General features: G+C 23.7%; 4 protein-coding genes across 4 annotated transcripts; 3 read left to right on the plus strand and 1 right to left on the minus strand.

Moving 5' to 3' along the window:
• Positions 1 to 1,104: 1,104 nt before the first annotated feature.
• On the plus strand, positions 1,105 to 2,719 carry PY17X_0214300 (conserved Plasmodium protein, unknown function; the record flags this gene model as incomplete). The annotated part of the gene is made up of 2 exons (XM_724158.1): positions 1,105 to 2,283; positions 2,687 to 2,719. The coding sequence occupies 2 exons, from the start codon at positions 1,105 to 1,107 to the stop codon at positions 2,717 to 2,719; spliced, it is 1,212 nt and encodes a 403-aa protein (XP_729251.1).
• A 77-nt stretch (positions 2,720 to 2,796) lies between these two features.
• On the minus strand, positions 2,797 to 5,379 carry PY17X_0214400 (RNA-binding protein, putative; the record flags this gene model as incomplete). Its single annotated transcript, XM_022957987.1, has 8 exons — positions 2,797 to 2,850; positions 3,011 to 3,060; positions 3,179 to 3,236; positions 3,328 to 3,420; positions 3,561 to 3,626; positions 3,774 to 3,818; positions 3,916 to 3,969; positions 4,213 to 5,379. The coding sequence occupies 8 exons, from the start codon at positions 5,377 to 5,379 to the stop codon at positions 2,797 to 2,799; spliced, it is 1,587 nt and encodes a 528-aa protein (XP_022811388.1).
• Positions 5,380 to 5,959: 580 nt separating this feature from the next.
• On the plus strand, positions 5,960 to 7,191 carry PY17X_0214500 (signal recognition particle subunit SRP9, putative; the record flags this gene model as incomplete). Its single annotated transcript, XM_022957988.1, has 5 exons — position 5,960; positions 6,493 to 6,563; positions 6,664 to 6,732; positions 6,898 to 7,018; positions 7,151 to 7,191. Coding segments are annotated over 5 exons (303 nt in total).
• A 1,330-nt stretch (positions 7,192 to 8,521) lies between these two features.
• Positions 8,522 to 15,664, plus strand: PY17X_0214600 (conserved Plasmodium protein, unknown function; the record flags this gene model as incomplete). Its single annotated transcript, XM_724155.1, has 1 exon — positions 8,522 to 15,664. One exon carries the CDS (start codon positions 8,522 to 8,524, stop codon positions 15,662 to 15,664), a length of 7,143 nt encoding a protein of 2,380 aa, XP_729248.1.
• Positions 15,665 to 15,826: the final 162 nt, after the last annotated feature.

Raw genomic sequence — 15,826 nt, forward strand, 5'->3', positions numbered from 1 at the left:
ATAACTTTTACCAGAAAATCCAGCTTAACGTTTGGTATTACAAAATCGAATATATTATTCTTATAATTGCATATTTATTTATTGTTCATCATTTATTATTTCTTTTGATATATTGTCTATTTTTTTGTAACATTTTTTTTTAGTTCATTTGTTGTTACATTGGTCATATTTTATATTTTTTTAAATACACCCTTGGAAATCCACACTTTTACTTAATATGTGTAGAGTACATTTTAGTTTTAGTTTTAAGGATTAGTGAACGATCAAATAGTTTTAACATAAATTTAAAGTGATGAAAGAAAAAAATAGAGAAAATAACTGAATTAAGTACATAAATAATTTTTTACATATTTATTTGCCTGTGCATTTATGTGCATGCTATATCACCATAATTAGTTTTTCACTATTGACAATAACTTTTATCATTCTTATATAAAGAGTTATATATTATTATATATTATGTATATATTATTAATTATAAGAAAATAAGATAATATAAGGAAGGGATGAAAAACAACTGTTTAAAAAATAAGCCATGGTAGTATTTTATTATATATAGAATGTATGTAAATAGTACAATTAAAAGTGGTGTTCTCGCCAGTTTTATAAAAAAAATATATTCTTATAATTAATTTGAAACTTGTAAAAAAATGTTAAGAGTAATGAATGAACAAAATTAACTAAAAAAATAATTTTCATAATAATAATGGTGACCCTTTTTGCTCTCCATACATATACATATATTTATATATACATGGCATAGGATTTTTAACACAATTCAATTAATTGAAAAAGGTTTATTCATGTGGTACTATACTATAATATTATTTTTAAGTTTTACAAGGGAAAAAAATAAAATAGGAAAAAAATAGTATATGGTAATTTGTGGGCATGGCGTTAATCTAACGAGCATAGTATACACACACAAATATATTATTATATATTCGTGTACATATTTTCAATATATTTATAAATGAGCGATTGGAAATTTTGATATCTTAAAAGAGATATAATTTTTTTTAGTTATATAATTTTTGAAAAAAAAATAAAATGGCTTGCTAAAAAGTAGCTAACACTAATTAAAGGTCATAAAAAAAATATACAATGGTTTGGATACTAGCCATTATTGTTTTAGTAAAATTGGTTATATGGCAATATGGAATAATAAGTTGTTTTAATTTAGTCGTAAAACGGCCTAATGGTCTTTTTATAAATTTGAATGTTCCTGGAAATTATAATATAAGAAGAAAAAAATACATTAGTAACATATTTAAGTATAGTAATAAATTACCCATAAAAAATAATAAAATAAGGGTTTTATCGAATAGCCAAAATGAAACAATTAAAAATGAGAAAGAAAATAATAATATCAATACCAAAGATAAAAAGGAACAAATTTTAAAAGATATACAAGGAGTATGGAAATTTTATTTTCCATTAAGTATAATGGATACGGAATTCGGAGACGACAAAGAAAGGGATATTAATGATGATGAACAAGATGAAAAAACTGAACAAAATGAAAAAGAAAATTGGGAAGATGAGGATGAAGTAAATGAAAAAGAAAAAAAAAAAGACGTACCAATTCAAGATGAAAATTACGATTATTCAAATCTTAATATATTAAGGGGAGAACGAATGCACCCATTACCTTTATTTGTATATAACTACGAGGAAATAGTATCGGGATCAAATTGCACACGTGCATATTGGTCTATCGAGCATTTTGCAAATAATATATATGACTGTACAATAAAGTTAATTAATAATATGAATAGTAAATATATGGTTATATTACAAGGGTATTTATTTATATCTAAACACAATATGTTAAACAGTAAAAACATTCGTTTGGTTCCTGGTCAAATATTTGGGAATTTATTTTTAGCAACCAATGATAATGCAGAGAATAATTCACTAATTCCTCCAAATATGAAACTATATGATAAAAATGATATTGAAGTAAAAGATGTTATGTCTATTTTTGAAAAAAAAATTCCCGAATTTAGAAAAAATAAAAAAAAAATAGAATCCTTTTTGGGTGTTAGGAAATGGAAATATATTGGTATATCAACAGCTTATAGGATAATAGGAGAGAAAACAAATATTTTTAATATAAAACATTTATTAACTGGAAAAGACGAAAATGTTATATATAATATAATGGATTTTGATATGGTTAATTCAGCATATAATTCAAATAATTTTTCCAATTTAAATGGTATATTTAATTCATATTTTGAGGAACCTTCTCGTGCCGTTTTATCTCAAATCCTTAAAAATGTAATACATAAATAATAAATAAATTTAAATACAAAAAATATGCTTTATTTTGATTTCGCTTTTAAGTTTATTATTTTGTTTTTTTCCACATATATGTTACTCATTGTATTTTCAAATGACAACATGCATGTATTGGTATGGATACATAAATTGTCTTTTTTTATAAATTATTATTTGAATATTTAAAAAAAATTGCATATGTGTTTTTACAATGTCTAATAAACAGCGTATAACATTCTTGTTATGTGTAATAATAGGAGTAGTATATTTTCTTTTATAGTTTATACTACTTCGCCTATTATTGCTGCTATTTGTTTATTTTAATGCATATATTATGTTAAATTGAAATATAAAGATATGGTCACAAAAAATAAATAAATTGATATATATATTTTTTTTGCAGCTACAAGATAAATCTATAAATGGGCCATTTTAATAAATATAAATTTAATAAAAGAAATGCAAAAAAACATTTCAAACATATATATGTAGCACACGAAAAAGGGACGCTAGTTACTCCACCATTATTTCGTGTTCTTCATCTTCACTTTGGTTATCAAGCCAATCCTGCAAATAAGCACAATTCAAAATAGTAGGAATATATTTTTATAATGATAATAAATTATGCATTATTTTTTGTATCGTATAAATATATATATGGGAGCACATGTGTGCAAATATGCGTATTAAACTCTTTTAATTTTTTTGAGAATTTTTTAATGTTTACGTGAAACGACTGTAAATTATTATTTAGCAAAACGGGCGGGAGTTTATCATCTGCTAATAAAAAAAAATATAAAAAGTATATAAAATAAATAATAAAGGAAACCACACTATTTACCATTATGCATGCTCCAATTGGGATATGCATATACAGTATTAATATAATAATTACCCGTGTTTTGGGGGTCGGATATGTTTTCATAAACATTTTGTATATGAGATGGTTTATTCTGAAAGAGAGATGAAAGAGGATAGTTATTTTAAAAATGGAATTAAAAAGTGTTATATATACATATAGTATATTGTGCATATATATAATACTTGAGGAGGAAGGCATTGGGCTTTTAAATCTTGTTTTCCGTCGTAGAAATATACTTCCAGTTTTTTATCATTTAATTCAACATCCTTAAAATACTGATAAAAATAAAAGTGTATATGTATATTTTAATGTTATGTCATCGTAATTATAGAAAATTTAAGCTTATTTTATGTGTTTTTTTTTCCGCTTTTTAATATGAATATCACATTAATTTTTGATAAGTATTGAATTTTACCTCTATTATCATCTCAGCCTCTTCAACACCTTTAAATTTGACACATACAATTCCATGGGGGTGTTTCTTAAGTATCACACAAGTAAAAAGATATTCAATTTGAATTGGTATGTACATGTATGTATGCATGTATATAATATATAATATATATTACAAATATATAAAACAGTTAACGGATTATATGATATATTTTTAAACAATTTTTTATAGTACTGGTATTGGGTAAACTTTGTGTACAGGAACATATTTCTTGACTTCCTGCGAAATATTTTATGTATAAAAATAAAATTATATAAATTTTATTTATTAAAATGGGATAATATATGCACATTTTGTGGCTATTCTTAATAATTACTATTTCAATTAAATTTTTTATAAAATCATAGAATGGATCTCCTTCATCATATTTCTGTTTTCGAACAAAATAAAAAATAAAAGTTGTATAAAATTTGTATAAAATTGTACATATTTGTTCATATGCTTTACCCATATATGCATGGTTGTGTGTGTATAATTTATTATTTTATTTTAAGAGTTATTTTTTACGAGGATACGTAAATATACATTCTATACAATTTTGTGACATTTATGAATCAATTACTCTTTAAATAAAGAGCTTAAAACGAAAATGTCTTTTGAGATTTATCATTACCAATGCGTCTTCATAGGAAAATGCGTTTCTAAAAATAACAATTTTTTTTTTTGATCCAGTATAAACTTCTCCCCAGTTTTGTAATCTGTACTGTTCATGTTTTGCTGCTTGTATTTTTTTTTTTTTAATTAATATTTCTTCTTTTGATATTTTATGATGTTCTACTTTTTTATTAAATTGGGCTTTTTCCACATTTATCACGCAATTTTGTCTAAAATGAAATTTATCAAAATATTTAATTGCGATATCAACACTTTGCGTATATACATAAGTAACTAATGCATCACCTTTTACATTATTATTTTCATCATAATATATTTTTATTTTTGGTTTTGTGGTTTCAGAGTCGATTTTTATAATTCCAGCTTTTTTAAAAACGTTATTTATTTCTTCTTGTGTTACATCTTTAGGAAGACCAGAAATATATACAGAACTATTTTTTATTTTTCTTTCACATATTCCTTCTTCAATTTTTTTTTTTTTCCTTTCTAAATATTTTTTTTTTTTATTTCTTTTTTTTATTTTTTCCAATTCTGCCTGATTTGCTTCGTTTTCGTTAGTTAAATTGGTAGCTGTATTATTATCAACATTATTATAATTTAAATTATTATTATAAGTATCATTATTATCATATTCTACATTATTCCCATTAAGGTTATTTGTACTATATTGTATTTCTTTTTGGTGAAAATCATTTTCGTTAGATTTATTAACATGATTTTGTGTTTGACCTGAATTAGTATTGTTATTATTTAATTGTTTGTTTAAAAGATGATTATTTGAAGCGTCTTTTTCATTATTATAACTAGAAGTTGTGTTATCAATATTTGTTGTATTTGATTGTGTTCCTTGAAAGTGTTTTACTAAAGTTTCATCATTATATACATATTTCCAATTATTTTCACCCTTTTTAAATATTGTTGTCATCATATTAATTCTCTTTGTATTCCATAAATTTATTATTTGATCTAAATTATAAGGGCCATAAGAATTATTACAAACATAAATTACCCATTCATCTTGTTCTTTTTTTTGTTCTATATTTAATTCGTTAAAAGGCGGTAAATTAGTAGCTTTGTTTTTTTCTTTTTCATTTTCTTTACTTTGGTTTTCCTCTTTTGTGGAGTTACAATTGATAGACTCTGCTTCACTTCTTTCTTTATCCATATTTTTTGATTTATATTTTTAACAAATACATTTTTAATTTAAAATTTGATATTTCCGACATTTATGTTATATATACATATGCAATCTCTTGATAGTTTGGGTAATTGTTATTTCGCCTTTATATCGCTATTTTTATTTTAAAAAAAAATATCCTATGTGAAACGACTTAAATTAGTTTTGTATTTTAAATAGAAAATAATACATTTCATTTTTTTTTAAATATGAAAAATATTTCGATATAAAATAGTTTAATTAATTTAGTACAGTTTAGCTCAATATGTTATAATTTATTATAGCAAGTTTAGTTTGGTTAAATTTAGTTTAAATTTCCTAATCAGCATAATTTATCTTTATATAATTAATATAATTTTATTTTTTTTTTAAATAATTGGAATAAAAAAAAGTGAGAATTCAAACCAGAGAAAAGAGAGTTTTTTTAAGTTATGCTTTGGGATTTTTAGAAGATATATATAAATATATAATTTAAAAAAAAGTAATATTAATTATAACTTTATGAATAAAGATTGAAGAACATCAAACCATCATATAGAAGAACTGAAATAAACATAATTATATAAAAAGTAATAGAAAAAAAATAAAAAATATATGTACATGTATATATTCATGTGAATACAGAAACAATTGGGGTTTAACAGTAAATGTGTGCTGGTATTAAAGTCGTATAAATTTGTTGAAGTGTTCTATATGTGATACATACATATATAAGCGAATATCGAGGTGTGATTCACGCGGCGTTTAATATTTGCTTAAAGATCGATAGTTTAAAATAGTTGAAAATTATATATTTAAAAAGGGTGGAAAGGGAAATACCTTAACCATTAATAAAATAAAACACACACATATATATTACATATATATATAGTATATAAGCACATATTAAAAAAAATAAAGAGGCATATATATATATTACTGAGATATCCATATCTTTATATGTATATGTATTGTAAAGAGACAAGAAAATATAAAACCTGTTAAACTATCTAATTGATTGACATTTTAAACATACCATTATCATATTATGTTATATACATATATATTAATAGCTATCATTTTTTAAATATTTTTTGAACTTTAACATTTTTTTTATTATAGTGGTATATGCAATATCATGGAATGATTTTATCCAAGCAACAAGGAAAATTGTTTCGGATTCACCAGATAAAGTATTATATTTACATATATATATGTGTGAAAAAAATATACTTGCAAAATTAAATCTGTGAATATATACTTATTTATACTTTTGTTTTTTTCACATTTTAGACAAGATATGTTATAAAATTACATAAACCAACTGATGAAATTATATTAAAGGTCACGGATAATAATAATGTAAGAATATTTTTACGCCACAAAAAAAATTATTGCTATATAATTTTATCAATCGATATTATACATAATAATTTCTGCATAATTATGTGTGTATATTGATTTTCTTCCTTTTTAAGTTCTCATATATATGTATTTTTTTTTTGTGATATTCCCACATTTATATAGACGATAATGTATAGATTAAGTAAAAATGGTAACATGAAAAAACTTGAAGAATTTAATTCCCTTTTCTTAACATGGGGAACAAGTGAAAATCCAAATGAGCCATTCCCCTTGAAAATGAATAGTATGAGACAATAAAACATATATTGATGGTTTACACATGATATGATAAATATATGAAAATAGATATAAAAATGTGAAAAAAATAATAGTAATAATATTTTCATTTTTTATTTATTTATTTTTGAAAATGCAGATAAGGGATCTATTGAACAAAAAATGAAAAAGGTTAAGTAGAAAAAGAGAAAGCAAAGATGTATTTCGTCCCCCTACTACTGAATTTATAAATTTTATTGCATAGTCAGAAATGAAAGTTATTTTATGAATATTTTTTTCATTTTTTCATTTTTTCATTTTTTATATAAATTGAGTTTCTAACTTTATTTATTTGTTTCTCCCTTTTTTTCATTTATCAATACTTTTTTTTGTGTGTAATGGAAAATATGAATATTATTTAATGAAAAATATTATTTTTTGCAAATGCAAAATATATTATATACAATTTTTTTTTTATTTCCACATGTGTTATTTATATTATTTTTTTTACATTTTAAATTAAAGCTTATATCATACACTTTTTACTTAAAATTGGCATACTGAAAAATAGCCTTATATGTATATTAAGCGCAATAAAATTAGGATATTTATTAAATAAAAAATGAAATGCTTTATTATTTAATACTATTTAAGAAAAAGAAATACTACAAACATAAATAGAAAAATTATTAACAAATAGGCTGAAAATAAGGCAAACAAGAATGTGAACAAATCGATAGCATTTAAATACATATGAGTAAAAAATAAAAAACATATGTTTATAATGTAACTAATTAAATGCTAAAATATTTTTACAAAAACGGTAATATTTGACTTATTATTTTTATTCATATTTTCATTAAGTTTCATATTATTTTTGTTAAATATATGTTAAAGAATAATCAATATATTGTTTCACTCGTTTTACATTTCACACATGCTAATCATGTGTAAATATTTGATAATACATTTATTTTTATAATAAACATATATAGAGAAAATTTGTATTTTTAAAATAATTACAGTCTATCTTTTCAAAAATACTGATTTTTTATGTCAACTTTTGTTAAATATGTATTTTTTTTTCACACATTAGTTAATATATATATTCATAGCATATGTTAACTTTTATGGTTATATTATGACTCTATAAATTATTACGTATTTTTTTTGGTATTTTAAAATTGTAACAAAAAATAAAAGTTTAAAAGGATAAATAATAATATTAAAAAAATGGATGGTAAAGAAGCATGACCAAAATACACTTCCCCCAAAAAAAGAAGAAAAAAATAAATATATAAATAGAACACGTTAAAATATATATATTAGTCATATGATATTTTGCTTTATATTATTAAAGGAAAATAAAAGTGAATTTTTTTTAAATGCGTTAGGAAATAGACCAGCAGACAAAAAAAAAATAATAATAATAAGTAAAATAGTTTGACAACGATTAAATAAAAAGCGTCCACACATGTGTGCTAAGCATACAGAATAATTCGAAGAGTTCATGGTTAGATAAAGAATTAAAATGTCTGACGACAAAAATGATAATGGGGCATATATTAATAATCCCGAATTTCCTTATAAAAATTTGAACATTGATAAAATAGAAAAAATTCGAAGAACAGGGAGTTTAAATACTCAAATATCCAGTGAAAAAAAACAAAATAATGATGATACAAATAAAAATGGGAATGCTCCTAAACAATCCGGTTTACGTAGTTTGGGAAGCGTACTAAGTAAAAAATTAAGTATGTCCAAAAATTTTATTGAAAGAAATATAGAAAAAATAGCTATTTTGAGTAAAAAAAATGATAAGAATGCCCAAAAAAATAAAACAAATAACAAAAATAATACTACAAATTGCGAAACTCAAAAGGATGGAAAAAAAGACACAAAAGATATAAAAAACAATATTTTGAATAGTGGAGTGTTAAAGAATAAAAATGCGAGCAATTCTACTGGGGCTAATAAAGCTGGTACTGCACAAATTAGTGACAATATAATTGCTAACAATAATAGAAATAATAATAATAATCAAAATAATTCATCTCATCGAAATACCATTCTAAGTGATATGAACAAAAATGAAAATGTTTTAAACAAAGGTCAGAATAAAAACACAGAAAATGACATAGTAAAAAGTAACAATTCACATAACAAAACATTTTATAACACTAATTTGATGGAAGCAAAGAATTATGAGATTTCCAAAAAATCTCAGAAAACAAATGAGAAATGTTCAAAAGAACATTCTTATTATGATTTCGAAAGACCTAAAAATATAGTAAAAAATTTGAGCACAAATTATGAGGACAATAATATTAATATTTTTCATAAAAAACAAAAAACAATTTTAAATGAAGAAACAACAAATACAAATTGCAAAAATAAAATAATGAATAATATGATGGGAAAAGGGGGCGATGAAGATCAAAGGAAAACTACTTTATCACTTTTAAAACAAAGTGGGAGTAATGATATACTAAAGTCAAATATTAGTGGGCGGACACATTTTCAAAATGATTTTCGAGAAAATGATGATGCAAGAAAAGGTAAGCATATCAATAGACATGTTAGTGATATTAATGAAGAAACTATCGTAGATTACAAAAATAAGGGAGGTTCTATATATCAGCCTATGGATCAAGAAGAAATAATAATTAAAATGAAAGAAAGTTCAAAATTAATTGGATCAAATGAAACATTTAAGATGAAAAACATAATACGTACAAAAAGTGAGCAAGATAAACTGAAAAACTATTCTGAATTAGTAAAAAAGGAAAGAAATACATATAACGAAAACTATAATATATATAATATGGAAACTACTCGAAGTAGTAATCGGAATACAGATTATGGTTCATATAATATATCTATTTATGAAAATAGATCCAGAAATATTACGAAAAATGAGAATATATATGGAAAAGATAGTCGTACTGATTCGATTTATTCCATTATGGGCAAAGTAAAAAGAGAAAGAGGAAGTGATGATCATGAGGAAGACGAAAGAAGAAATGATTATGAGATGAATCAAATAAATAATAATAGCCAAAAAGAAAACAACAGTGATAATGAACAAATAAACTTAAATATTCCAATATCTCATAATGATAGCAATACATATAGTAGTATAATAATTCGAAAAAAAAAAATAGCAAGTGTCGAAAACCCACTAATTTTAGATGATCCATCTGTAAATCCATTAATTAATTATAACTCAAATAATAATAAGGAATATGAACTAGAAAACGGAAATAAAAAAAAAGACGGACCAAAAAATATTAGAAATATTAGCAATATGGGGTCTGAATTTTATAGTGAGAAAAGTAAAAATATTGAAAATTTTCGAGAGATTAAAATTAAAAAAGAAAAATCATATTTTTATAATATAGATAATCAAAAAGATAATTTTCAAGGAATGGAAAAAAATGGTGATAACGGTGATGTTATAGTTATTTCAGATAATGAAATGGAATTAAATTCGCATTTTAAAAGAGCTGGTGATAGGACAAATGATAATCAGAATGATAGAAAAAAATATTCAGAAAATATAAATGGAAAAATAAGTTATAATAATGTTGAAAGTAATTCTACAGTTCCGAAATATGGAGACAAAAGTAGTGACCATATTTCATATGAACATGAAAAAGTATGCGAAGAACAAACGAAAGAAAGATATAAAAATATTGAAGATATTAATATAAATAACGTTTCAAAATTGACAATTTTTTCTAATATATCATCAAATAAAAAATCAAAAATAAATGATGGTGATTTATCTAGTGATCAAGGGGAAGTTTTTTATGAAGGTCTATCAAAATATAGTGAAACACCAAACGATCATAACAATAAGATGAAATACATAAAGAAGGAAATAACAGAGGAAAAGGAAAATAACAATAATGATTATGATGATGATTATTTAAATTCTAATTACTGTGCTGTTTCAAGTTCACGAAAAGCTGACCCCGGTTTTTCTGATGCTTTCGTCACTCCATCATGTGAAAACAATTTTGAAGGAGATCTTCAAAATGATAAAGTAGACAAAGATTATGAAAATATGGAAAAAAAAAATAAAATTGTCGAAAAAAAAAACGAATTTAATGATGAAAAAGATCGAGAAAATCATGATAAGGATCGTATTTCAAATATTCCAGAAAAGAATAATTATTATAAATTAGAAATTAACGATAATGAATTAAACAATAAAAACGAAGTTAATAACAATTTTTTGCATAGTTCTAGTGATTCTTATAACCCGAATATGGCAAATATATATAGCAGAATATCAAATGATGCAAACACTAAAAAAAACAATAAACTTGTAAACAAAAATTTGATAATGAAGGAATTATTTGGATCTAATTATGAATCAAGTTTGAAAAATGATCTTAACGAGTCTAGCAACATTTTAAATGAAAGTAGTTGTGCAGGCTGGAGCGAGGAAGGAAAACCATTAGAAGGAGGAGATAAAGATATTGCGGAAAAAAAAGGAGTAGAAAACGAAGAAAAAAGTGTGAACAGATATTCAGTAGGTGAAGATACACAAAAATATGTATTGGAAGGGGAAAATGAAATAAAGAAAGGAGTAGAAGATAAAAGAGATGAAAATAAGGAAGAAGAAAATAAAATAACTAGAAAAGAAGGACATCAAATGTATGAATATATAGAAGAATTAAATGAGGAAAACGATAATACATATGGGGAATCTTTAAATGATGATAAATCTATTGTAAAAGAATCTGAAGAAATGCACAATAAATTTCATTTAAAAAAAAATGGAAACAATATTAAGGATATATTTGATATTGGATTAGAAAATGATGAAGATTCATTACTTAAAAAATACGAAGAAAATGCATCACCTCGTATTTTATCTAAACCTAATTTTAATAATAGAACTAGTGAAAGTAGTTATTATAAAAGTGATATAATAAATCAAAGCAAAAAAATATCTTTGAATTCGAGAAGTGATATTTCTTTTATGGGAAAAGAAAGAATAGATGAAATTAACTATTGTGAAAATGGACAAAGGGAAAATTTTCATGATAGCTCAAATAAATATAATATGAATAAAGAATATATATCGAAAAAAGAATCTCATGATATTAACAAAAGTCCAATCGAAATGAAAAAGTATAGAAACATGTCAAACAATTGTAATGATGAAAATGGAGAATATACAGATAACTTTGATATGGATAGAGATGCAGACAAATTTTATGATGCAGAAACAGAAAAAGAGAATATTTCAAAAAGAGGTCAAAATAATATAATTGATCGAAGAAATATGTTGAGTAACAAAATCGGTAGAAGATCCGAAGGACAAAGTCATGATGAAGAAATATTAAAACACGATGAAAAAAATTCAAAAAATTCAAAAAATTATACATATAGTGACTATATAAAAAGGGGAGGAAATCATTATTATAAAATTTTTGAGAGAAATCAAGTTAACAATTATGAAGGAAAAATAGGAAATGAAAGCGTAAACAACAGAGCTGACTTTAATGAAAATGAAAATAATAAAATGAGTAATTTACTTGGAAAGAGTAAGTTGTCTAAATATATAGATAATAAGTTTTTGATATATAAAAACAACTTGTTTAATAACAAAAATGAATCTAATTTGGAAAGAGATATGATGTACAGAAGTGAAGATAAAAATGATAACATTAATGAGGACTATGTAGATGACGAAAAAAAACATTTAATCGATTATACTAGTAACAATTCTAGTTATATTGTAGAAAAAAAAAATTCTACAGATAGCACTGGAACACTTCTTAATGGAGATAATCTAGATAAACAAAATAGAATGATGCAAAATGTTGATATGAAGAGCAGTATAAGTGATGATTATTATTTGGATTATATTAAACGTCAAGGATATAATGAAAAGAATCGAATCGAATGTGATAGTGGAGCGAGAAGTTGTGATGAAAAATATATGGAACATAATGATAATGTAGATGTAGATATAAAAGATAAGACACATATGATGAGCAAAAAAAAACGAAAAAGTAACAATGAAGAAAACAATTTAACATATAATACTAAGGATAGAATAAAATACGATAACCATAGTAACAGTAGGAATTTTTTTGATGGCATAGAGAGAAGTGAAAAAAAAAAAAAAAAATCTATGTTAAATAATGTAGAAAATATGAACAGTATCAATGATGATAATAGTTTGAACATGATGGGAAATATGAACAGTATAGAAAATATGAGCAATCCGAATAATCTGAACAGTATAGAAAATATGAGCAATCCAAATAATCTAAACAGTATGAACAATTTAAGCAGCATGAACAACTTAAACAGTAGCTTATCCTACAGGCGCAGCGAATGTTCAAAGGCGGAACTTTACTCAAGCATCAACGAAACGCGAAACAGCAGCCAAACAATAGTTTCTAAAAGAAGCAAATATGCTTTAAAACAATCAAATGCATCTTCTATACTAGACGAAATTCCAACATTATTTAATTTTGTTAATTGTTGTTCTATTATATTAGGATCTGAAATTATATATGTTACAGATGAAACGTATGGAAAATGTGAAAATATTTTAAAAGATAAACCATTTCATTCAAATGTGGAAAGAGGGTACTATGAATTTTGTTCAAATGATTTATACAATGTTTTGGACGATAAATTAAAAAGCAGCGTGGGAAAAGGGAATAGACATGGAAAATCTGAGACTGAAGAGAGAAAAAAAAAAAAAAATAGAAATTCGTATTATAATACATCTCAAAAGTGTGATGATTATAATTTTGATGAAAAAAACGATCTTAGTATTGGGAAAAATGAAGAATGCAATAAATTTAGCCAATTTGAAGAAGTTTCAAAATATCGAGAATGTCCAGGATGGTTAACTAAAAGAAGGATAAAGAAATATTTTGATTTTTGCATTGTGAAATTGTGCAAGCCTACCTTAATTAAAGGAATAGACATTGATACAAATAATTTTTTAGGTAATTATGCTCCATATGTTTCTATTGAAGGGGCATATATTGAGGATGATGATTTGATGAGTTCTGAAGCATTTTCGAAGTATGTGGAAAAAATAAAAATAGAAAATAAAATAAAAAGAGATAAAAGAAGAGCTAGTGGAATACAACGAAATACTTCCAACGATGTTAAAAACGATGATTGTGATGATAATGATACTTTTTCGTATTATAAACAGAAAGAAAAAAATGGAATAAATAATATGTCAATAGATAGAATTAACCCATTTAGTGATGCAGAAGGAACACAAGAATATCGTCAGGATATGAAACATAAGAAAAGAAGTTTAAGTACTGAAAGAGGTAGTCATTGGTCAGATAAAGGATCAGAAAATAACTTATCTAGATCAAAGGAAGAAATAGAAATAATGATAAATGGAAAAAGATATTTTCAAAGAAATAAATATTTTTATGAACCCATATTAATCGATCCTACTGATAAGTCAAGTGAAGAATATGAAAATTATGTAGAAATAATAAAATATAATGAAAATTTAAAACAATTAAAAGATGGTAATATGAAACCTACATCTTTTGTAGCCAATGGAAATGAGTATAGATGTATAGAAAATAAATTGTATACATTAATAGATGTCACTCGGGAAATAGCTAGTAAGTACCCAGATATACATAGTAAAGCATTGATAAAAAAATTATCAAATGATGCCAAAATTCCTAACGAATTAAATGGAGAATATTCTAGCGAATCAGTTCATAAATGTGGTGATCAATCAAGTAATGATTTTTTTAAAGGAAAAATCGAAAATAGTGATGATGATGAATTTTACAACGATATATTAGATGGATATAGTTGCAATACACTTTATTTAGACAATGATTATTCAGTAGAAAAAAGGATATATAATACATTACATAAAAAATATCAATGGGTATCAATTTTAGAAGATGAAAGAATGAATCCAGGATTTAAAAATTATAATCATAATTGTTTTAATATAAATACATGCAATAAAATATTTACACATTTAATAGTATGTTTATTACCTGATGGGGGAATAAATAAATTGAGAGTATATGGAGAAATAAAAATAAGTAAAAATGAAAAACAAAAAAATTATAAAAAAATAATAAATGTTTCTAATATACTTGATGGATCTAATGTAGTATATACTACTGATGAATTTTATGGAAAATCTGATAATATATTAATAGATCAAAATTCAAAATATGTAATGGGATGGCAAACAAGAAGATTAATAAATCGACCTTTAAGATATGTTGATAATTTACAATTAAATAATATATCATCAATTTTTTATAATAATAATTATTGTATAATTAAATTAAGTTATATTACTAACGTTAAATATATAGAAATTAATACTATTTTTTATGAGTATAATTTTCCTTTATGTATTTCTATAGATCATTGTTATGTGAGTGATATTCATGCTGAAGAAAAATCAAAACAAATGAAATATTTTAGTGATAATATACATAATATTGAATGGAAAGAATTACTACCTTTATCATATATTAAAGGAAATCATATAAATTATTTTACTATTAACTCAGAAACTTTTAATGATGAGTCTTCCAACTCTTTACCCTCTTCTCATTTGCGACTTAATATATACCCAGATGGGGGTATAAATACAATTAAAGTATTTGGAACTGTTTTGGAAGTTTAGTGTAATACAAGAAGAATAGCGAAGAGAATGATTTATATACTAATTTATGTATATCGATTTTTATCGTAATCATTTTTATTTTACATGAACAAGTATGCACTTATAGAATATGTCACTTTTTTCTGTCCTATGCCCATATAAGAATATATCTGAATGAGCCCA

Source organism: Plasmodium yoelii, assembly GCF_900002385.2.
Source record: "Plasmodium yoelii strain 17X genome assembly, chromosome: 2".
Taxonomy (NCBI): domain Eukaryota; phylum Apicomplexa; class Aconoidasida; order Haemosporida; family Plasmodiidae; genus Plasmodium; species Plasmodium yoelii.